Raw genomic sequence first — 24,266 nt, 5'->3', positions numbered from 1 at the left:
GCACTCTTAGCATAGGATCTGGCCCATGGTAACTGCTCTCAATATAGTGATTGTTATTCCTAGCCAGTTTGGCTCCGTGGATAGAGTGTCAGCCTGTGGACTGGAGGGTCCCAGGTTTGATTCTGGTCAAGGGCACATGCCCCGGGTGCGGGCTCAATCCGGGGGGCATGCAGGAGGCAGCCAATCAATGATTCTCATCATTGATGTTTATATCTCTCTTTCCCTCTCCCTTCCTCTCTGAAATCAATAAAAAAAAATTTTAAATAGTGACTATTATTAAAGCTATTTCTCCAACTGGGTCTGGGATGGGGCTTGAGGAGGGCTCTGTCTTCAAGAACTTCTGCCTGAAACCTAAAGAGAAAGAATAAGCTTCCTTGGCCTATACCTCTGTCCTTATAATAGAGCTGTGTGCAAATGCAAACGGGTTCTAAGACTCCTTCGGTACTCTCTCCTATTCTATGCTTTCACGCCTACCCTTATATCATCCTATTAAAAAGTTAGAAACTCATGTGGTTTCATAAAAAATAAGTCTGTCAGTCTTTAAGCAGTCATGTGAAATTTTACATTTTATAGTCACTGAAATCTTAACAGTTTATTGTCATGTGAAGTCTTACAAACAAAAAGCAGTTTTTTGGTTTTTATTGGAGAGAGTGGGAGGGGAGAGGAAGAGACAGAGAAACATCGATGTGAGAGAGACACATCAATTGTACGTGCCCTGACCAGGGCCTGGGATCGAGCCTGCAACTGAGGTATGTGCCCTTGACCAGAATCGAACCCAGGACCCTTCAGTCCGCAGGCTGACGCTCTATCCACTGAGCCAAACTGCTTTAACTTTTGCATGTGTGTGGTTGGGGGTAGAGTTGGGGCTAAGAGAGAGCTAGAAGAATATAGGGAAGGTATAGGAGAAAGCCTGAAAGCCCTTTGGGTCTAGAATGGGAAGGGGTGCTTGGGAATAGTATTCAGAAAGGCGGGGACTGAGAAAGCTAAGCTTTCCTTTGCCTGATTCCCTTTTCATTGCTGGAGTTGTATTATTTATTCGAAGTTTTAAGTTTGCACCTTTTATTCCTAGACATGTTGACAGTATATTTAAGCTCCTGAACCTTGCCCTGCCTTTCCAATGGTTCTTAGAAATGCTTGGTAAATATTTCCACTGTTCCCCTAAATAGCAAATAGGGTTTTGCATTTCAAGACTTAGAGCTTGAAACCTTCAGCAGTATCTCCTAACCTGATGGCACAGCTACTGTGAGTGACAGAGGGAGCCTCACTAATAATAAGAAGGGCCGAAACCGGTTTGGCTCAGTGGATAGAGCGTCGGCCTGCGGACTGAAAGGTCCCGGGTTCGATTCCGGTCGGGGGCATGTGCCTGGGTTGCGGGCACATCCCCAGTAGGAGATGTGCAAGAGGCAGCTGATCGATGTTTCTCTCTCATCGATGTTCCTAACTCTCTATCTCTCTCCCTTCCTCTCTGTAAAAAATCAATAAAATATATTAAAAAAAAATAATAAGAAGGTCTCAGTGGCTGCTCACAAAAGCACAGGTTGCCGATTGTCACTTTACCCAATGCCTGTTACAGTAAAGTATCATAGGTATTACCGAAGGTAATTTATTTAAATTAATTTGGCATATTAGTATATTAAAATCTAGGTTAAGCTCCCAATATTTTGCCTTGTGTAAAACAGACTTATTTGTGGTCCAAACTCATTTGTAATTGTTGGTACAGTAACTCTAAAAACATTCTGTGAACCTTCTGTTATGTACAGGGTGAAAGATTGAGCCACGCTGTAGGCTGTGCTTTTGCGGCCTGTTTAGAACGTAAGCAGAAGAGGGAGAAGGAATGTGGAGTGACTGCTACTTTTGATGCCAGCCGGACCACTTTTACAAGAGAAGGATCATTCCGTGTCACAACAGCCACTGAGCTAGCAGAAAGAGAGGAGATAATGAAGCAAATCCAAGATGCCAAGAAAGGTACAGTCTGTTCTACAGTGTGTGTTTATTAAACAGTTTTCCCCAGAGGGTTAATTTTTTGAAGCTATCAGGGCTAAGCTTTCTCACAAAGAGAACTCTTAGCAATATGTGAAGAACTCAAGAACAAAGCTGGCCCTGGCCAATGTTGCTCAGTGGTTGGAGTGTCAGCCCACACACCAAGGGTTATGGGTTCAATTTTTGGTCAAGGGCATGTACCTGAGTTGCAGATTCGATCTCTGGCCCGGGTCTGGGCACTTGCAGGAGGCAAGCAGTCGATGTGTCTCTCTCACATCAATGTTTCTGTTTCTCTTTTCCTCCTTCCCTCTTTCTTCCCTCCCCCACCTCTCCCTCTGTCCCTTCCACACTCTGTAAAAAATCAATGGGAAAAATATCCTGGGTTGAGGATTAATAACAACAACCAAAAGCTGAAAATCTAAACAAAGTCCTTTCCTTTAGAGTAGTTTGTTTAGTGGCTTTGAAACTGTTTACCCTTTTTATTATGTTAAGCTACCTGGGGAAGCTAAGAGTGCAGTTGAATAAGCTGCAAAGACATTGCCCTCCCTGTGTTTAAAAACAAAATGGAGAAAATCTGTTCCTGGAGCAGATTTTTAATTCAGATGCATCTGTTCTGTGTGAGAAGCAGATGCTGTCAGGAACCTACATCTTGCCCTAGCCGGTTTGGCTCAGTGGATAGAGAGTCATCCCTCAGACTGAAGAGTCCCAGGTTCGAGTCTAGTCAAGGGCACGCACTTTGTTGCGGGCTTCATCCCGGCCCTGGTTGGGGTCCTATGCAGGAGGCAACCATTCAATGTGTGTCTCTCACATCCATGTTTCTCTCTCTCTCAGTCTATTAAAAAAAAAAGTCCTTAGGTGAGAATTAACGACAACAACAAAGAGCCTACATCTTAAAGGAAGAACTACAAATCCCAGGTCCAGGCTGCAAAGACCCTACTGACATGCTGCTGGGTGCTACTGTTCTCACTATATTATTACTGCCTTTTAGTGCTTTTGTGAAAAAAGTTCCTAGATTTTGAGAAGCTAGCCCCTAGCTCTTTCTCCTATAGCCCTGTTTATTTTAGTGTGTGATTTTTGCAGAATGTGTTTTCAGGTACACATGGCAGCGTAGTGGAAATGTACACATGCCTGTACAGGCATTCAAGCTACTCAAGAGTCTGTTGCCTAAAGTTGGGTTGGGTGTATAGTGAGAGGGCTTGGTGAAATGCTTTGCATTCTTGTGTATAACTGAGGTTGAAACAAATATGGCATATTTTGGAATTAAACAATTCAGTTTAAATATAAATTAACATAATTTTGCTATTTTTTACCATATTCTTTCAGTTCTAAACCAGCCATTTTGGGTAACTTCATTAATCTAATACTGACCCAAACAGCTCTAATTTTTAAGACCAAAAAAAGATACATGTTTTTATTTGAAGCTAAATTATTCATTGTGATTACAGTGGGGCCTTGACTTACGAGTGTCCTGACTAACGAGTTTTTCAAGATACGAGCTCTCGGCCGATTTTTTGCTTTGAGTTGCGAGCTAAAATTCGGGTTACGAGCCAGTTTCAGATACCCCACCGCTAGTTGGCGCAGCAAACGTCACAGTGAATACCACAACATCAGCCCAGCATCACGTGTCTCACTTGTTCACTTTTGATTTGACATACGAGTAATTTGAGATACGAGCTCCGTCACTAAACGAATTAAACTCGTAAGTCAAGGCCCCACTGTACTTCATTTCTCATAAGCATTTATGCCAGTATCCTAAAGAATAAGAAACACCGTGTTATTTTTATTAGGAAATTTAATATGGACAGCTGTTACTTAGTGTGCTCGGTGACCTTCTGACTGGAAGCGTGCTCTTTAACACCACCACATAATACTCCATGCTCCACACAGCAACTGCCAAAGTGGTAGCATCCCAACAGCTATAGCGGGGTTGTGAGGGGAGGAAGTGCTAGAGATTTTCCACATGTAGATTGGGTCTCAGCTGGTACGCACATGGAAACAGTCTTATATTTAGTTTATTCCAATTTAAAATTTTACTTCTGTATGCTTTTATTCAAATGAGCCACGATGCATATTGTCCATGATTGAAAGACTGCTTTATGCCATTCTGTAACATCTAATCAAACTTATGCTTATTTAGACTTTTAACTGCCACTCCCAAAGTCCTCTCCCCCAAACAAGTAAGCAAACAAACATTGGAAACCATAAACCAAGCCTGGCCAGCATGGCTCAGTGGTTGAGTGTCGACCTATGAACTAGGAGGTCACAGTTTGATTCCTGGATTGCAGGCTGGATCCCCAAAGTAGGGTGTACAGGAGGCGGCCAATCAATGATTCTCTGTCATCATTGATGTTTCTATCTCTCTCTCCCTTTCTGAAATCAATCAATCAATATATGTGTGTGTGTGTGTGTGTGTGTGTGTGTGTGTGTTTTAAAGAAAACCATAAATCATCATTCTTTAAAGGACTTCACATTAGAAGTTCATCTGTACTATTTTTTTAAGCTTGTTCAAAGGCTTATATTATGAATCACTGCATGAAAATCAGAGATCTAATATGTGTGTCTCGGTAGCTATATCATGGGACATGTAGTAGGTTAAATCTTTTATTTGTTTGGAAAATAGATCTGAGCCTTGCTTTTAACCTGTCTTTTAAGAGACATTGGGAAGGAGATGGGTAAAGGACCTACCAGGGTTTTTGAGTTCCTCAGTTGTGTAAGCTCCAATTATTTGAAGACATTGCTAAGGTCCTCTTTCTCTTGCTTGACCTTTAGCTGAAGCAGACAAGACAGTTGTTGGTTCATCAGTGGCCCCTGGCAACACTGCCCCATCGCCGTCTTCTCCCACTTCTCCCACTGCGGATGCCACTGCCTCTCTGGAGATGAACAATCCTCATGCCATCCCACGCCGCCATGCTCCAATTGAACAGCTTGCTCGCCAAGGCTCTTTCCGAGGATTTCCTGCTCTTAGCCAGAAGATGTCACCCTTTAAACGCCAGCTTTCCCTGCGCATCAACGACTTGCCTTCCACTATGCAGAGGAAGACTGATTTCCCCATAAAAAATGCAGGTAATGCAGCATCCACCTGACTCACTGGTGCTCTAGCACTGAAACATTATTGTCACTTCCAGTCGAAACACTAATCCCACCAAACTAGCCCTCCCTCGCCCCCCAGGCTGGTTTATGGTTATATGTATCTTGTATCATTTCCCATCGGGAGAAAAACAAGGTTCCTGGAGGGAGATGTGAAGCATTCATTTCTCTTCAACAGACAAGTAATAGAGCCATAATGGGAATTCCTAGCCTGAGCTATAAGATTTGTGGTTTGTCCTGATGGAAGTGTACTTAACTACCTCTCAGCCAGCCTGCTTCCAAACATCAAGGGTCTCAAGTTTCCATTCTTATCCTGCCATTTGGGACCCAGCAGGGAATTAATTATAAAGATAAACAGCATCACTGTCAGATGTACCAGAAGAAATGGATAAGTGCTCATTGTTCTTGTGGCTGGTTGGCTCCATAGGGAGGAAACTCTAAACAGGCTTCCTGTATGAATCTAAGATCTGTTGTTCATCAGAGACAGTGGGCTTGCTCACACATATTCATTACCTTTCAGAACTGCCACACAGTGCTTTGTGTGGCCTCTGTACAGCTGAGCCAGCCCCGGTAGTTCTATCCTCATCATAAGACCCGGAGCTAAAGTGTCAGATCTGGTCAGTGCTTTTATTGGACTCTATTTCACTTTACTCTGAGACACACCCAGCCAGTGCTTCCTCAGAGCGTGAGGAAGCTCTTTCTCCATAGGGCACTCTCACTGGAGGTGGTATAAAAGTACAGAGAGTTAAGTTCTCTTGACACATGAAACTGGACCTAAAGAACAGTTCACTAGACGATTACCGAGGGTTGGTCCAGCTCTCAGCTCCTATAAAAACGGAAACTCCAGATGCTTCAAGTACCTGTTTTTAGTTTCATTCTGGAGCAGATAGGAAACAAAAACTAGCATTCTCTTTTCACAGTTGAGCAAATAAAGGAACAGCAGACATTTATCTTCCTCAGTGACACACAGTATCCCGGAGTCAGCATCAAGAACAAAGCCTCGAGAGTCCTGAACCTCAGTTCACTTTTCGATGTTTTCACAGTTACTATACTTTGTACTTTGGAGGAAAATGAGAGTGATGACATTATCATGGATTATCATAGAGAAAAGGACTGAGCATCCACTGGTGCCCTTGACTTTAACCCATTTTCTGATAGTTACTAAATAGCTTCAGAGCTTAAATCACACCTGTGAACTGGTTGGAAGACAAACAGGTCACTCACGTCTTCCAGAAACTTCTACCTCTGGCACAAAAAGGAATCTGGGGATTTGCAAGGGAGGAAGATATACCTCAGTACATGAACTATTGACATTTCATACCTCCTGACCTGAAAAGCCAATGAAATAGTGGACAGTAATTCTTTTTAAGCTGCTTTTATAGCCCCACCTGTCAGTTGAGACTTTTGCTTTCACAAATAAGGGATACAGTATAAAACGCCACCTTGTACCATACTGTTCTATTTGGATTATTGAGTGTTTCTGTCTGGAGCCATTTTCTGTTTGTCTTTGCAGTGCCAGAGGTAGAAGGGGAAGCAGAGAGTATCAGCTCCCTGTGCTCACAGATCACCAATGCCTTCAGCACACCCTCCGAGGATCCCTTCTCATCCGCCCCAATGACCAAACCAGTGACAGTGGTGGCACCACAGTCTCCTACCTTTCAAGGTTAGTGCCCTGTTAGCCTGCTCAGCTTTTCTCTCTGATACTGGCATTTCATGATGCTGCTCACTAACTGTAAGTTGGCATCCTGAGTTTTCCGAAAGCTGGTCAGACTCATTTCCCTGTTTGATGTCTCAGATGGATTCATTTCCCTGTTCAACAGTGTCCTTGCTCTTTGTTCCCCTTCCTGTTTCCTGAGATGTCTGCATTTGTCATTTTGCATGTACCTACCTATCATTCATCCTATTCTATTAGGAGCTATAGTCCCAACCGACTGCTTCATTTGCCCCTTCACTGTTAAAAGTCAGCGTATCCAGCCAGTTCTCCAGACGCAGCAGTCATCAGAGTTAGTTCTAGGTTATTCTTTCTTTAGCACAGTGGTTTTCAACCCAGGGTGATTTTGCCCCTCGAGGAAAATCTGGCATTCGTTGTCTGGAGACATTTTTTATTGGGGTTTTGCAACTTGGTAAAGGGTGATTGCTAATGGCACCTGTGTAGAGGCCAGAGCTACTACTAAACATCCTTCAGTGCACAGGCTAGCCACCCTTTCAACAAAGAATTATCTGGTCCAAAATATCAGTAGTGCCAAGGTTGAGAAGCCCTGGATTCATCTAGTCTCTACCCAGTCTCAGGAGGCTCCTACAGAAAAAGGTACTTCTTTTGGCTCTTTAGTTCATTGAACCTTCTCTAACAAGTGTCCTAGAATTTGACTTTGTGGCATTGAAGAGTCACTAAAAGTTGTTGTTTTCAGAGTTACTGAGTTAGCAGTTACTGACTCAGAGGTCAGCAAAGCGTCTGTATTACTTAAATTACAGACTTAGAATTTGACCTCCTTATAATTGCCATTTCTTTATTTCTTTTGAGAGAGAGCTCAGAAAAAGCTTTGCTGTGAGAACAGTACCCTGCTCCTGTTGGAGTAAACTACAACATGTTTTTCCTACAAGGAATCTCTTTTTAAAAATAAACCTTTATACCAGGGGTCCTCAAACTTTTTAAACAGGGGACCAGTTCACTGTCCCTCAGACCGTTGGAGGGCCGGACTATAGTTTAAAAAAAAACTGAACAAATTCCTATGCACACTGCACATACCTTATTTTGAAGTAAAAAAACAAAACGGGAACAAATACAATATTTGTATTTGCATGTGGCCCGCGGGCCGTAGTTTGAGGACCCCTGCTTTATACCTTTAAAGTCATGTGTGCCAAATAGCTTTCCATCTGACAAATATTTATAATATCAATAATAATAGGCACAATTTATTGAGCCCTTGGTGCCTCCTGCCACATCATGGTAAGGACTCATGCATGTTCTCTCTCTCTTAATCTCTACAACAACCCTTTGAGGTAAGCATTACAGATAAGGAAAATGAGGCTCAGAGAGCTTAAGTAAATTGCCCAACTTGCACAGCCAGGATTTAAACCCAGGTCTTTCTGAATATAGTACCTGCTACATCCTACTGACTATATGCCTATTCACAAGGCAATGAGTGTAAAACTGAATAGAACATAGTCTTTTCCCTGCCTTTCAGGGGCTCCCAGTCGAAGGGTAAGCTAGTTTTTTAGACAAGCCCTGGTAAATAGTACCAAAGCCACAGCATGGTTGCCTCGTCCTAAAGAGGGAATAGTGACAGTGTAGGCAGGGGAAGGTACCTGCTTCTATGCTCCTTAATAAATATGAATAATAGATGGACTGAGGAGTAGCAACTGATGGAATAGATGCCCAGAGTACAGGAACAAGGTCTCAGGAGCTTTTGATAAGGGGAGACAAGAGAAGAATAGTAGGGGCTTCGAGATATTATCAACATTACCAAAGAGGAAAAAATCTTCCAAAAAGGAAGATAAAATTATGTAGTTAATTATAGATTTACTAAGCAAATGAAAACATATACCAAGTTTGATTTATCATCTGTAATGGGGATAATACCAGCCTTACTAGGTTTTTGAGAGAATTAAATGAGATAATGCACACTAAAGTATTATTAACATAGCACCTAGAACAGCAGTTCTCAACCTGTGGGTCGCGACCCCTTTGGGGGTCGAACGACCCTTTCACAGGGGTCGCCTAAGACCATCGGAAAACACATATATGATTACATATTGTTTTTGTGATTAATCACTATGCTTTAATTATGTTCAATTTGTAACAATGAAAATACATCCTGCATATCAGATATTTACATTACTATTCATAACAGTAGCAAAATTACAGTTATGAAGTAGCAACGAAAATAATTTTATGGTTGGGGGTCACCACAACATGAGGAACTGTATTAAAGGGTCGCGGCATTAGGAAGGTTGAGAACCACTGACCTAGAACATAGTATGGAATCATTATATTTATCCCATTGTTGTTACTATTATACTCATTGACCAAACCAGTGACAGTGGTGGCACCCACTGGTCTTTGGGAAAGTGATAGGAGAGGGAAATGCTTCATATACATCATTATGCCAAAGGCTATGCATTAGCTTTTTGCTGCTTGTAAGACAAAGCCGCTCTGTTCAATTTAATTTGAAATTGTTTTTCTAGGCTTTCATTTCCTCTCTCCCCATACACATAGTGTCCTAGAACAGTCATTTGACTCCAGATAGCCATTTTCATTACAACCTCTAATTCCCTCTTTGCCAAGAGGTTTGTGTATCCACTACAAGATGGTATGGTTATCCCAACACCAACTCTTCTGTCTGTTCCATCAGTATTGCACATTGGCCTGACTGACCCAGCTCCAACAGGTCACCTGTGCACCCTGCATGAATTAACTCCATTGATGTTGTCTGCTCCCATTGTAGCTAATGGCACTGACTCAGCCTTCCATGTGCTTGCTGCTAAGCCAGCCCATACTGCTCTAGCATCCGTAGCAATGCCTGTGCGTGAAACCAACCCTTGGGCGCATGCCCTTGATGCTGTTAACAAGGGAATTGCAGCCACACATTCGGGTAAGGTGGCCACAGATGGTGGTGAGGATTCTGGGATCAGCTAAGTGACCCCGGTTTGAAAATCAGCCATTTACCTGAGTAGGAACCAGGGAGAAGTGCTTTTAGGAAAAGTATATTCTCTCCTGGAAATAAACTACTATTAAGAAAGGATGGAGAAGGAGAAAGAACTGAAGAGGTTAAATTGACAGTTCTTAAGACTATGGAACAGAACCACCCATAGAACTTTCATGAAGTACAGATTCCTGGGCCTACCCTGAGGGGGTCTGTCACTGGATTTGGAAATAGGTAGATAAGCCTATAGGATGAGGGGACCCTGCCTCCTATAATGGAAGGCCCAAAAACAAGAGCTATAAAAAACACTTCATTTTTGCTTTTCTATACTTTCTAGTTTTTCTATAATGAACATTTAACCATAAAACCAAGAGAATTTTAAACAGGAAAGGCAACATGTGTCAGGAAGCCAGGCAGGGGTCATGAGGTACAGAACCAAGTATTTTCTCTTCGTTCTGTTAGAGTAGGTGAATCACCTTGGGCCCTTTGCGCATGTGCAAGGTGGTTTCTGTACCATAGATGAGCCACAGCATCAGGGAAGGGTTTCCTGTGCCAGCCAGCTGCCTGGTTCAGTGCAGTTGAGCCATATCTAGACAGCTCCTCAATGTGGCTGAGACAGCAGCATGATCTGACACATGCTGCCACAAAACTCCTCTGCTAGTAACAGATTATTCCACTAGAGGGATTTGCTCCACGTTAGGATCATTCAAATAACCAAGATCATCAGGTGAAGAAAAACACTCCGAAAGACTGACTCTTTTCTCTCTCTCATGTTGGTTCCAGGGACCGAGTGGGGTCAATCTTCTGGTGCTGCCTCTCCAGGTCTCTTCCAGGCTGGTCACAGACGTACTCCCTCTGAGGCTGACCGCTGGTTAGAAGAGGTGTCCAAGAGCGTCCGGGCTCAGCAGCCCCCAACCTCAGCTGTCCCACTGCAGCCAGTCCTCCAGCCGCCTCCACCCACTGCCATCTCCCAGCCAGCGCCACCTTTCCAAGGGAATGCATTCCTCACCTCTCAGCCTATGCCAGTGGGTGCAGTCCCGCCCCTACAGCCAGCCTTTATCCCTGCCCAGGCCTATCCTGTGGCCAATGGGATGCCCTATCCAGCCCCTAATGTGCCTGTGGTGGGCATCACTCCCTCCCAGATGGTAGCCAATGTGTTTGGCACTGCAGGCCACCCTCAGCCGGCCCATCCCCATCAGTCTCCCAGCCTGGTCAAGCAGCAGACATTCCCTCAGTATGAGACAAGCAGTGCTTGTGCCAGTCCCTTCTTTAAGCCTCCTGCTGAGCACTTCAATGGTTCTGCAGCTTTCAATGGTGTAGACGATGGTAGGTTGGCCTCAGGAGACAAGCACACAGAGGTTCCTATAGGCACTTGCCCCGTGGATCCTTTCGAAGCCCAGTGGGCTGCATTAGAGAGCAAGTCCAAGCAGCGTACTAACCCCTCCCCCACCAACCCCTTCTCCAGTGACCTACAGAAGACGTTTGAAATTGAACTTTGAGCAGTCCCATGGCTTATGTATTTTGTCTGTACTTAGGCAAGGGCAGGGGGAGGGTGAAGGTCAAAGGAGCAAAGGAGACTTTGTGTTCCCAATAGCACACTTTTCACTAATCCCAAAGGTCCCAAGGAGTATGTCCAGGTGCGGAGTGCTGTGTGGGGTGATTTTTGAAAAAAGTGAGAAAACCATTCCTAGAGAAGAGCTGTCCTGTTAGGCTAAAGAAGTCAAGAAAATGTTGCCCTTTGTCCCCCTCCTGCCTCAGCCCCTTACAAATCTCTGACAACAGAGAGGCAGATGTATCTGAACAGGAATCTGTATTCAAAGCACATTTAATGGAATATAGAACACAACGGGAAGCAAAACGATCTCCCTTTTTTTTCAGGCCATGCACCTGCCTCCTCTCAATACTGGCCCATCTTAGAGATTGAGAATAGGGTGGCCTATGCTTGGGCCGAGGACAAGAGGCAGGCGGTGCTGCCAGAATCCCAGGAGGGCGCATCAGCAGCTGCCCAGCAGAGCTATATTTTAGGGGTAAAGTTGAGCTTCCATTTTGAGTAAGAATAAATATTATAAATATATATCAAAAAAGCCAAATCTTTATTTTTATGCATTTAGAATATTTTAAATAGTTCTCAATATTAAAAAGTTGTATAAGTTGTAAGTAATCTTGCCAAAGGTAAAAGGGTTAGCTGTAAGAAATTGTACATAAGATTGATTTATCGTTGATTTCTACTGAAGTAAAAGGGGAAAAGCTGGAGGTGCAGACCGGATCCCTCGCTTATTTGGTATCAGTCATTGTAAGTAGAGTAGCACATTGCAACAACAATCATGCTTATGACCAATACAGTCACTAGGTTGTAGTTTAAATAAAGAAAATGAAAGAGTAGTATTGTCCTGGTTTTAAACCTATGGTGAAATTCTAATATTATTTTAATGGAATCAGTCTAAATATGCTCTATAGAGAATATGTATTTTCTTTTATATATTGCTGCAGTTTCCTTATGTTAATCCTTTACTTGTTTTAACACTAAGGTGACAATGACATCATATGCATAGACTGGAACGCAGGTTATTCTGTTGGTTTGTCATGTGGGTCTTGGTGGGTTTTGTTTTGTCCTTTAAGTGTGTTCCCATGAGTTTTGTGGGGATGGAGTTTCTGGTTTTATTAGGTGTGTGTGTGTCTCCGTGTGTGTCCTCGTCCCCCTCCCTGTGGACAGAACATCCCGTTGCCAGTTGCAGCCACTTGACCTCTGGTAACAACGTGAGATCCCATCTCATTTTTACTTTTGAACGTTGGCCTTACAATCAAATGTACGTTATATATATTTGTACTGATGAGAATTTATAATCTGCTTTAACAAAAATAAATGTTCGTGGTAGAAGCTTTTGCCCATAAAGGGCTGTTCTTTCCCCTTTTCTTTATTAGCAGTTGACTTAGTTCTTTCAGGTCTTGTTCCCTCTCTCCATTCTGCTGTTGCTGCAGCTCTCTAGTTTGGTGGCTAGAAAATCTTTTATTTTCTAATATATTCTTTTATTATTATTTTTCAGAGAGAGGAAAGGAGAAAGAGAGAAAAACATCAATTGATCAGTTGCTTCCCACACGCGCAACCCTCTGGTGTGCGGGCAACACTCCAATTCTCACCGGCCAGGGCTCTGGTATATTCTTATAGTTCATATTTGTATTCATTCTTTAGGCTTTGGTTGATCCTAAATGCATCTCTGACATCCTATTCTTGCTGCCTAAAGTGTGGTCTGGACAACAGCATGGACTTCACCTAGGAGCTGGTTAGAGATACAGAATCTCAGCTCCCCACCCTCCTCCAGACCTTGTAAGCAGAATCTGCATTTGAGCAAGATTCACAATCAGATGTCCAGGGCTGGAGCAGTGAGTCTCAACCTTGGATATGTATCAGAATCACTTGGGGAGCATTTAAAATCCTCATGGCTGGGCAGTACTCTAGACCAATTAAATTCAAATCTCTGGAGAGTGGAACCCCTGGTTCTGTTTTTTAAAGGCTCCCACTGTGGAAGAGGGTTGAGGACCAGTGGTTTAGATTGAGTTTTACTCTCACCTTGAACTTCAGCCCACTAGTCTGTGACTAGTTCTAAGAAGAGCTAGCTAACCTCAAACTTACCTTCTGGAAATATGTTACCAATGGGCCAAATACTGGTTTAATTAAAGAACTGGGGCGTCCAAGAAAATTAGAAATTTTCTAATTTCTATAGCAAAACCAGCCATGGTAAATCAAAGGGAATGGTCCCTAATATTTTTAAATGGAAAGAAAAGATCTGTGCCTTGGCCCATGATAGGTAGACTAATAAGTATCCCTCACTCAGCCAGCATGATCATGATGAATAAAACCTTTCCCTTAGCACCTGTCTTTCCTGTGTCTCTGAATAACCTGTGTCACTAGGCCCAGCCAGCCCTCTGGAGGGTTTGTAAAAAGTTAAGTGGAAAGGGACTAAGAAGCCACATTGAATCCAGGGCTCCCTCTTTAGCAGCAAGGAATTGGAAGTCCTGAGATGCAGAATGATTTCCACCAACTCAAACCATTTCTGAAGCCACTTTCTTATTATTACATTGCCCTCCCCTCCATTGGGACCACCATCTTGCTGTTGCTGGTTTCTTTAAATATATATATTTTTAATTTACTTCAGAGAGAGGGAAGGAAAGGGAGGCAGAGATAGAAACATTAATGGTGAGAGGGAATCATTGATCGGTTGCTTCCTGTACACCTCCTACTGGGGATCAAGCCTGCAACCCGGGCATGTGCCCTGACCGGGAATCGAACCCTGACCTCCTAGTTCATGGGTTGATGCTCAACCACTGGGCCACACTGGCCAGGCTGCTGTTTTTAATAATAGACTGGCTTTTATCTGGCAGCAAACACTTTGATTCAGATTCCTACTCGAGAAGGAGCGGCTCCTTGTTGGTCTCAGTACAGAGCAGGGCCGTCGATCAGCTCCATACAGGTGTAAGGCGGTCCTCACAGCCAGCTCTTCCTGTTGGCCTCAGGAGGAGGGCTTCCGGCTCCAGCTTTCCGATGAAAGTAAGCAGCTTTTCCAGTTCTTTCATGCTCAGATAATAATGCAACTGCTACCCTTTCATACTAAATCCCTAGGTGAGCCTTACCTCATAGTTCACTTTCCTGAGAGCTTTCACCAATGTTATGCTGTTAACCATATGCACAGATGGGCTTGAAGCTGGTTGCTACTTACTACCTGGAAGGTTGAGAGAGGGACTAGAGCACAGGCCACTGTTTGACCCTAGATGAGATCTAGTTCTAGCAAAGCATCCTTCCCTGTCACAGCGGGAGTTAGGTAGGTGTTAACTAAAATAGTTATGCACCTCCCTATCCAGCTTCACATGAAGTGAGAACCCTGGTAGCTCATTTTAAAACACAGTGAACTGCTCCTGTGTACCAGAAATTATAGAGGGAAGTTGTAAAGTAAAGCATATCCTAATCCAAACAGGTTTCTTTCCGTCATGTCAGAGATGCTGATCTGGCCTCTGCTGAGGCTAAACACTGGGTGGGTGGGGTGGGGTGGGGAGCAGTGTCTCCGAAGATAACTCCCTTGGCAGCCACAGAGGGGGGAGCGAGAGTCTCCCTGCCTTTCTCCCCAGCCCTACAGGTTGTTTCAGAACTGGGGCTGGAGCCGGCCTTCATCCCTGCTGCCAGACTGGCTGTGCATGAGGCTGGGCACGGGAACAGCTGGCACAGCAGAAGCTGGAGTAATACTCATTGCCACAGAGCTGGGCCTGCAGGATGAGCTCACAGTTGGCCAGCTCCGGCTGATCCATGCAATCCCTGCCGGGGTCCCTCGGCTGGGCGGCCAGTGCTGCAAAACAACAAGGGAGAAAGAAAGGGTAAGGAAGCCCTGTGCGCTGAAGATTCTCACCATTTCATTTCCTTAAAAGTGGCACTGTGGCTGTCAGATTCCCCCCAAAATGCAGTTGCTCTGTAACCTTTCAACACCTGTATGTACAACTACAGGAGGGATCACAATTTCCACCCATTCTTTTTTTTTCTTCAATTACAGTTGACATACAATATTATATTCGCTTCAGGTGTGCAACATAGTGATTACACATTCATATAACTCAGTGGTTCCCAAACTTATTTGGCCTACCACCCCCTTTCCAGAAAAAATATTACTCAGCCCCTGGAAATTAATTTTTTTTTAATTTTAATAGCAGTTACTCATCACCCCCAAATGCACCTGTGGCCATCACCACCCCCCTGGATCGCTGCAGCGCCCACTTTGGGAATCACTGATATAACTTACAGAGTCTCGATAAGTCTAGTTCCCATCTAAACCATGCATAGTTATTACAGTATTACTGACTATATATTCCCTATGCTGTACTTTACATTTCTGTGACTGTTTTTATAACTGCAATTTGTATACCTTAATCCCTTCCCCTTTTTCACCCATCCTCCTAAACTCTCTCCCCTTTGGAAATCATCAGTTTGTTCTCTGTATCTGAGTTTCTGTTTTGTTCATTTTTTTTTTCAGATTCCACATGTAAGTGAAATCATATAATATTTGTCTTTCTCAGTCTCACTTGTTTCGCTTAACATAATACCCTCTGGGTCCATCCATATTGTTGCAAATGGCAAGATTTCTTTTTTTATGGCTGAGTAATATTCCATTTTATATATATGTACCTCATCTTTATAAAATAATTTAGCGATAGATACTTAGGTTGCTTCCATATCTTGGCTACTAAAAATGCTACAATGAACATAGGAATGCATATGTCTTTTCAAATTTGTGTTTTGGATTTCTTCAGATAAATACCCAGAATTGGAATTGTTGGGTCATATGGCAGTTGTATTTTTAATTTTTGAGGAACCTCCATACTGTTTTCCATAGTGGCTGTACCAATCTGCATTCCCACCAACAGTGCATGAGGGTTCCCTTTTCTTCACATCTTCGATAACACTTGTTGATTTATTGGAGATAGACATTCTGACAGGTATGAAGTGATATCTCATTGTGATTTTAATTTATATTTCCCTGATGGTTAGTAATGTTGAGCATCTTTTCATATGTCTATTGGTCACCTGTATATCCTCTGTGGAGAAATGTCTGTTTAGGACCTTTGCCCTTCTTTAATTTCGGGGTTTTTTGGTGTTAAGTTTTGTGAGTTCCTCATGTATTTTGGATATTAACCCTTTATTGGATGTCTCAATGAATATCTTCTCCCATTCAGTAGGTTGTCTTTTCAGGTTTTTTATTTTTGTTTTGTTAATCCTCACCCGAGGATATTTTTCCATTGATTTTTTTTTTTTTTTTAAGAGAGAGAGAGAGTGGGAGGGAGGGGAAGAGACAGAGAAACATCAATGTGAGATTGGTTGCCTCCCACATGTGCCCCATCCAGGGCCGGGGAACAAGGCTGCAACCGAGGTATGTGCCCTTGACCAGAATTGAACCCATGACCCTTCAGTCCACAGGCCAATGCTCTACCCACTGAGCAAAACTGGCTAGGGCTCTATTGTTTAAAACTCTATTTTATTTATTTGCATTCTGATCTTTATTGTTTCCTCCCTTCTCACTTTGGGCTTGCTTTGTTCTTTTTTCTAGTTCCTTTACGTACAAGGTTTGTTTGAGCTTTTTATTGTTTTTTGAAGTAGGCCTGTATTACTATTTCTCTTTCTCTTAAAACTGCTTTGGCTGTGTCCCATAGATTTTGGGTCATTGTGTTTTCATTTACGTTTGTCTCAAGGTATCTTTTAATTTCTCCCTTGATCTCATTGTTAACCCATTCATTGTTTAATAGCATGTTATTTAGCCTTCATGTGTTTTTGTCTTTTTCAGTTTTCTTGTTTTGATTTCTAGTTTAATACCATTGTGATTGGAAAAGATGCTTGATATGATTTCAGTTTTCTTAATTTATTGAGACTTCTTTTATGGCTTAACATGTTGGCTATCCTGGAAAATGTTCTGTGTGCACTTGAAAAGAATATATATTCTGCTCTAAGGTGAAATGTCCTAAAAATGTCAATTAAATCCATCTGGTCTAATGTGTCATTTATAATTTCTTGTTGGATTAATCCCTTTATCATTATGAAATGCCCTTCTTTGTCTCTTGTTACAGCCCTTGTTTTAAAGTTGATCTTGTTTAAGTCTTGCTCCCCCAGCTTTTGGGATGGTGTCTATTAGCATGAAATATCTTCTTCCATCCCTTTACGTTGTGTGCTTGTTTTTCTAGCTGAAGTGGGTCCGTTGTGGGCAGCATACGTGTGGGTCATGTTTTTCTATCCATTCAGTCACCCAGTGTCTTTTGATTGGAGCATTTAGTCCATTTACATTTAAAGTAATTATTGATAGGTATGTAGTTATTGCCATGTTATTGTTTTTGTAGTTCTTCGCTGTTCCTTTCTTATTCTCTTGCTCTCTTACAAGTATATGTTGGTGACTTTCTGTAGTATCATGTTTGGATTCCCTTCTCTTTATTTCTTGCATATCTCTTGTAGATTTTTGGTTTGTGGTTACCATGTGCTTCCGTATGTTTATAGCAGTCTATTTTAAGTTGATGGTTGCTTAAAGTCAAACACATTCTAAAATGACTATAATTTTTACCCACCACCTCCACGTTTATGTTATGGTCATTTTTTACTTCCTTTGTGTGTGTCCCTTATTTTATTACTGTAATTACACATGATCTTCCTACTTCTGCTTTTAACCTTTGTACTAGCTGTTGATCCACTGCCTTAATACTGTTTGCCTTTGTCAGTGAGAATTTTTATTTCCTATGATAGCTTTGCAGGGTAATCTTGGTTATAAGTCTGTGCTTTTCATCACTTTGAATATTTCTTGCCAATCCCTTTTGACCTGTAAAATTTCTTGTGAGAAATCAGCTGACAGTCTTATGGGACCACCTTTGTAGGTAACTAACTGCATTTTTCTTGCTGCATTTAAGATTCTGTTTGTCGTTCACCTTTGGCATTTTAATTATAATGTGTCTTGGTGTGGCCTATCTTGTTTGGGACTCTGCACTTGTATGTCTATTTCCTTTGCCAGATTAGAGAAGTCCTTTGTCGTTATTTCTTCAAATAGATTTTCAATCCCTTGCTCTCTTCTGCTTCGGTACCCCTAGGATGCAAATGTTGGTTTATCCTGCCCTAGCCAGTTTTGCTCAGTGGATAGAGTGTTGGCCCTCGACTGAAGGGTCCTGAGTTCGATTCCGGTGAAGGGCATGTGCAGGAGGCAACCAATTGATGTGTCTGTTCCCCTCCCTTCCACTCTCTCAAAAAAAAAAAAATGTTGGTTTATCCCAAAGGTCCCTTACACAAATTTTTTTTCATTCTTTTTCTTGGTTTTTCACTATCTTATTTTCCAGATCTGATTCTGTGTTTCATCTAATCTGCTGTTGATTCCCTCTAATGTAGTCTTCACTTTTGACTGGTTCTTTTTTTTGTATGATTTCTATCTCTTTGTTGAGGTTCTTACTGAGTTCATCTATTCTTCCACTGAGCTCACTGAACATCCTTATAACCAGTGTTTGAACTCTTTATCTGGTGGATTGCTTGTGCCCATTTCATTTAGTTCTTTTTCTGGAGTTTTGTCCTGTTCTTTCATTTGGAACATGGCTGTCTCTTCATTTTGGCTGACTCCCTGTGTTTGTTTCTATGTATTAGGTAGGTCTGCTTTGTCTCCCAGACTTGGCAGAGTGGCCTTATGTAGCAGGTGTCCTGTGAGGACCAGTGGAGCAGTCTCCTTATTCACCTGAGCTGGGCAGGAGTGTCCCTTATGTGGGTTGTGTTTGCTCTCCTGTTGTAGTTGAGCCTGATTGCTGTTGGCATGTCAGTAGGTGAGATCGACCCTCAGGCTGACTGGCCACGACTACAGAAAAGCTGTAGGGGCTGACCCCAGGAGCAGGAGTTGCTTTAGCAGATCTCTTGTGCCAGCCAAGTCTGCTCGTCCCGTGTGTAGTTTGTGGAACTGACTGGGTGGTACTTTGGTGTGGTCTGAAGCTGGCCACTGGCTGTGTTGGTTCTGGAGGCTCTTGGGAAGGGCTCTGGTGCAGGCCAACATCAGCCGCCATCTGTGCCTAGCTTGGGGCTGCCTAATGGGAGCTACAAAGTGATTTGCGATTGGTTGCTGCTTGTGCTGGGCTTGGGGGCACCCAGGAGAGGCTAAGCTGCGAACTGAGGCCAGCTGCCATAGTGCCATATTGTGGCCACTTAGTTGAAGCTACACTCCAGGCCAGCATGGGCTGCAGCTTATGCCAGGCTTGGGCCACATAATGGGAGCTACAGGGCACACCAAGACCAGCTGCTGTTTGTTTGGGTTTCTGGACCTTTGGGAGATTTATGAAAGTTTGCAGCAAGGACAGCTGCTTTTGTGGAAAAGTCACTGGAAGCGGCTTAGGTTGGCTATGAGTTGGTTGGGGCAAACAGTGTTGGCCAGGTTAATGGAGAGCTCAGATTTGGCACCCGCCTCCCACCTCGCTGGCTGGGTGTGGGACTTGCCCTCTCCTACCAGTCTCGTCATGGCTGCTTCTGTATATCCTTAGTTATAGGACTTCTGTTCTGTTTCCTCTTCTTCAGGCGATTCTCTAATTTAGGTATAATTTGATGTGATCGTGGGGGAAGATGAGCACAGCATTTAACTACTCTGCCATCTTGACTGGAAGTCATTTTCCACCCATTTTTGGCCCTGCTTTAGCATGCAATGGTCCTCCCGTTATTCTTCTGCCACCTCAGCACAGCCCATTGCAGACTCCCAAGCATTGACTGACTAGATGATTAAACATCTCGAAGTTAACTCCCTACCCTTACTGTTGAGACCTGACAAGCTAAATGCCCTCTGCCTTGGCCTTTAGATTGGGAAGAAGAAAGAGTAGGATCAGCCCTAAAGAAAAATTTTGAGTTGGCAAGTGCTGTTTTGTCCTCTCTCTCACTGCTGGTTTCCTCCCACCTCAAAGTTTTGTTTATTCAGTAGTCCCAGTTTATCTTAGTCACTTTGTTTCCCTGTTTTTCCTCTCCCGCCCTGAGAAAGCAGTACGAGTTAGTCAAGGTGACAGGAAAACGGTCTTGTGAGCAATGCTCTAATACTGAGCACAGAGCACTGGTCCCCTCCTTGGCATTTACTAGGAGTTTCTGTATCTTACAAACTGCGAGAGTTTCCGTCTGCTGCTTCATCTTAGGGCCCAAGTGGCCTATCTACTTCCTTTTTCTTTCTGGAAGGGGCTGTTCCCCGCTTGGCTTGGTCCTGAGTAGCACTTTCCCTAAAGTCAAACCTCTTGGACCTCGGGGAAGGCTTATCCCAAAGTACAACAAAATGACCATTGACTATAGAGATTAAGCACACCCGCTCCAGAGCCAGACTTCCGGGGCGCAGTCCTGGCTCTCCCACTTGCCAGCTGGCTGACTTTAGGCAGATACTTAAGCTCTCTGTTTCCCCATCTGCAATGGGCACGAGTGTTTAACTGTGTTTTTTCCCTGTACTATTTTCTATTTCTAAACAATATTTTAAGCAAAAATAATAAGTCCTCACAGTAGAAGTATGTCCCCTGCTCTATTACTCTAGAGCAGCGGTTCTCAACCTGTGGGTCGCGACCCCTTTGGGGGTCGAACGACCCTTTCACAGGGGTCGCCTAAGACCGTCGGAAAACACATATATAATTACATATTGTTTTTGTGATTAATCACTATGCTTTAATTATGTTCAATTTGTAAATGAAATTGGAGGTCACCACAACATGAGGAACTGTATTAAGGGGTCGCGGCATTAGGAAGGTTGAGAACCACTGCTCTAGAGCAAGCATGTCAAACTCAAAGGCTAACACGGGCCAAATAAACAAGGTTTAGGTTTAAGTTTATGTGGGCCACAAAAAAACAAAAGCTTCAGTTTTCATAGAAACATGCTGAATACACAGGGCTGAAATAAATGAGCAATCGTTAACATAATAGAACATTTTAGTAAAATATTTTTTCTTGAACATTAACTTACCAGGCACTGAATAACTGCACAAATTAATAACGCAAATAAACCTATTTTTCTGGTTCTCCGAAAGCGAAATATTTCCTGTTGCGCACACCAAACAAGTTAGTCCAAGACTAATGACGTGGCAATCGGCTGCTAAAATATTCACTGCTAGTATTAGTGGAGAGAAATGGTGCACGTAAGGCACATAAGAGAAATGAATGCAACACGATCATAGTAATCAGTCATTAGTGAATGTTGTAGTTTGGTAATTATGTATAACAGGATATTGTAAAAATTAAGTTATGAAATTTGTATTAAACTGTTTCTTACATACCGTTATATTGGCTGGGCCGCATGCCCACGAGTTTGACATGCTTGCTCTAGAGGGTGACTGGCTCAAGCACCACCCCCGCCCTAATGCTAACACTAATTTCAGTGTTCGCCACCAAACCGTGACTAGGGCAAGGTGAAACCCCACCCCCCAAAGAAAAAATGGCTGCAGCCTAATCCATGGAATGAATACAGTTAGGAGGGAGGCCACTTCTAGTAAAGAAAGATGCCCCCAAAATATCTAAGATTAGCAACACGGTAGTCCAGCACGGGTGGGAGAAAAGTGGCCAACGGAGGCCATAGTGCTGTTTCCAAGAGGCAGGTCACAGCAGACCTTTCAGCATGGAGTCCCACCAGCCTTCAAGCAAGTTTCCCATACAGACGTATCTACAGAATCACGACCGTCAGGGTCCTCCTAACGGCTCTCTGTCAAATAAATCTGTATTCTGGTTTGTCTCAAGTCTGGTAAGCTTGGTTATTATGTAGACAAGAGATGGGTTTGCTGGGCATCATTGGAGGCGGGAAGTAGCTCCTGCAGTAGGAGGCTGTCACCAAGTATCTGAGCACCTGGTGCTGCCAAGACCTGTGCTGGACTCCGGGGACATGGGTCCAGGTCGCTGTTCTAAGGAGCTCACAAACTGGAGGCCAAGTGTTAGTCCAACTCCCTAAGCAACACTTCTACCAGACTTTCAGCCCCTAGCACTGACCAGTCCCCACCCTCATTCTGGCAGCCAGGCGCGTGCCCCCCTCACGTTCTTCCCAGCCCCGGGCACAGCCCTGCTGCTCAGTGAGCCCAGATGGAGGGTACATGGAGGGCACACTGGGCGCAGGACACAGATCACCATCCTCCCCACCCTAGCCCCCCGCCCCTCTGGCTTATTTGAACACACAGCTCCTGTGAGATTGAAGATTAAACCACAAGCTGTTTCATCAATTCTGAGATGCACTTATTTTCATATTTTAACACCTGTCAAATTGGACTGCAAATTAATTAATGGTGTCTTAGCATTGAATTAGCCTTTTTTTCCTTAGTGGTATGAAAATGCATCTTAAAACATGGTATTTAGATTTAATAACAACTTAGAGCAAGAGCTAGAGAATATAAGGCTGACATATCAACTTACTAAATAACGCAAGGAAAATTCTGCCCACTTATAGGTGTAATAGTTTAGTGAAAAGAACATTAAGTATGAGGATTAGCGCCATCTTGGCCACAAATCTGTTGCATGACCTGTGGCAGCATCCCTGGAGCTCTCCCGCTGAGTGTCTCGCTTGTAAGATGGCGGCACTAATCCCTGCCTTTCCTTTCTGGGCATATGATCAAAGGCCTTACAGGCACTTTCCAGGCACTTTCCAATCGTAGGACCATGTTTTGCCGCCCTAATTAGAATGGACAGATTTTAATGACCTGCCTTAAGTATTATAAACTTCCAGTCCTGTTTCTCAAAATAAAACCAGTAAGTCTAAAAAATGATGTATAGCATCATCTATTAAGCTATTAGCAGATGCCTGTCATCCACTTATTTCCTTCATCCTCACTATAGCCTGTCGGGCCGTGAGGAGAGGAAGGCTCAGGGGGCCAAGCCCCTGCCCGAGTCACACTTCCAGGAACTGGCAGAGTGAGTCAGGACTCGGACCAGAGTTCCCGGGACCGCAGAGGCTGCTCGGGAACAAGCAGCCTTTCCTACCTGGTGGGACCACCTTCACCTCAGTGCTGCGGCTGACTGCCTGGCTGCCACGGTAGGTGCTGCACGTGTAGGAGCCCTGGTCCCCGGCCCGCAGGTTGTGGATCAGCAAAGTACCATCTGGAGACTGGTGGACACGGTGGCCATCGGCCCGTATCGGCAGCCCGTTCCTGGAGGGGAGAGGACGTGAGAGCTGTCCAGGGCCAAGAGGCAGGGGGGGGGAGGCAATCCAAGACCATTCCAGAGTCAGCTGCTCCCTCTTTGTGGACAGACAGCTGGCCCTCACCTCACAGAAGAGGTGGGACGGTACCCAACAGACAGGACATTATCAAAGCGAAAGAACTCAAAAAGTGACACACACACCAACCGAGCACAGCGCTGAGGGCTGTGACTGTGCCTCCGCCCCACAGGAACCACACTCCATTAACAAGGGACGCAGGCAGCCAGGAGGTGCTGGGCCCTGTGCTGGATGAAGCACATCAGCATTCCCCACCCCCAGGCACTGGGGTCGGGGTGCAGGTGTTGGGGGAGACTGGCCTGAGGATGAGGAGGCTGCCCCTGGCTGAGGAGAGGGCAGCATGGGGACTCGGGAGCTTGGAGGAAGGCCGTGCCGGGGCGCGGCTCTGGTCAGGAGAGTGGACTGGATCCAGGGGGTAACAGGACTGACATGGTATCTACTTTGAAAGGGTCTCTGACTGCAGTGGAGGCTGGGGGACAAGCCTGAAAACAGACCAGGTCAGAGGCTGCTGCACAGGTAGATGACACGGGCAATAAAGGACTGGGAGGAGGGTCAGGTGTGGGAGAGGAGAAATGGAGGAGGATAGCGGTTTCTAGGCTGGGGTGCTGGGTGATGGCGGTGCCCCTCCACCATGGGAGACCCAAGACAGTGATGAGGGGTGAACGGTGAGGTTATTGTCCACCATTTTGCATTCGGGTGCCTGTGAGATACCAGGAGGCATCGGGTTTGAGGTCGGGACCCAGGTCATGCATCACCACTGGGTGGTCCGGAAACGTGTGTCTGCATGTTTGCCGAAGGCGACGTTAGATAAACCGAGGACCAAGGCCAGACCTTGAGGGCCATTGGCTCCTAAGGGGTGGCTATGAGG

The 24,266-nt window shown here is 44.1% G+C and overlaps 2 protein-coding genes across 24 annotated transcripts in view; one reads left to right on the top strand and one right to left on the bottom strand.

Annotated features, from left to right (window-relative positions):
- NUMB (NUMB, endocytic adaptor protein) overlaps positions 1-12,588 on the top strand; it is a 132,537-nt gene extending 119,949 nt beyond the window's left edge. For 18 of the 23 annotated variants that reach the window (XM_006097614.2, XM_006097611.2, XM_023761389.1 and 15 more), the window contains 5 exons: positions 1,761-1,965; positions 4,750-5,043; positions 6,581-6,730; positions 9,513-9,659; positions 10,494-12,588. In XM_006097614.2, coding sequence (XP_006097676.1) covers positions 1,761-1,965; positions 4,750-5,043; positions 6,581-6,730; positions 9,513-9,659; positions 10,494-11,209 — 1,512 coding nt within the window. In that variant the 3' untranslated portion in view covers positions 11,210-12,588. The remainder of the gene's footprint in view (positions 1-1,760; positions 1,966-4,749; positions 5,044-6,580; positions 6,731-9,512; positions 9,660-10,493) is intronic. The other 5 variants (XM_006097617.2, XM_023761394.1, XM_023761392.1 and 2 more) reach the window with 1 other exon arrangement.
- Positions 12,589-12,736: 148 nt separating this feature from the next.
- Positions 12,737-24,266, bottom strand: part of PAPLN (papilin, proteoglycan like sulfated glycoprotein) — a 39,774-nt gene continuing 28,244 nt past the window's right edge. Inside the window, 2 exon segments of the mRNA XM_023761339.1 lie at positions 12,737-15,046; positions 23,164-23,330. Of these exon segments, the coding sequence (XP_023617107.1) occupies positions 14,871-15,046; positions 23,164-23,330 (343 nt within the window). The 3' untranslated portion in view covers positions 12,737-14,870.

The sequence above is a fragment of the Myotis lucifugus genome, unplaced genomic scaffold, assembly GCF_000147115.1.
Source record: "Myotis lucifugus unplaced genomic scaffold, Myoluc2.0 scaffold_207, whole genome shotgun sequence".
Taxonomy (NCBI): domain Eukaryota; kingdom Metazoa; phylum Chordata; class Mammalia; order Chiroptera; family Vespertilionidae; genus Myotis; species Myotis lucifugus.
This window is presented reverse-complemented; position numbering and strand designations above follow the sequence as displayed.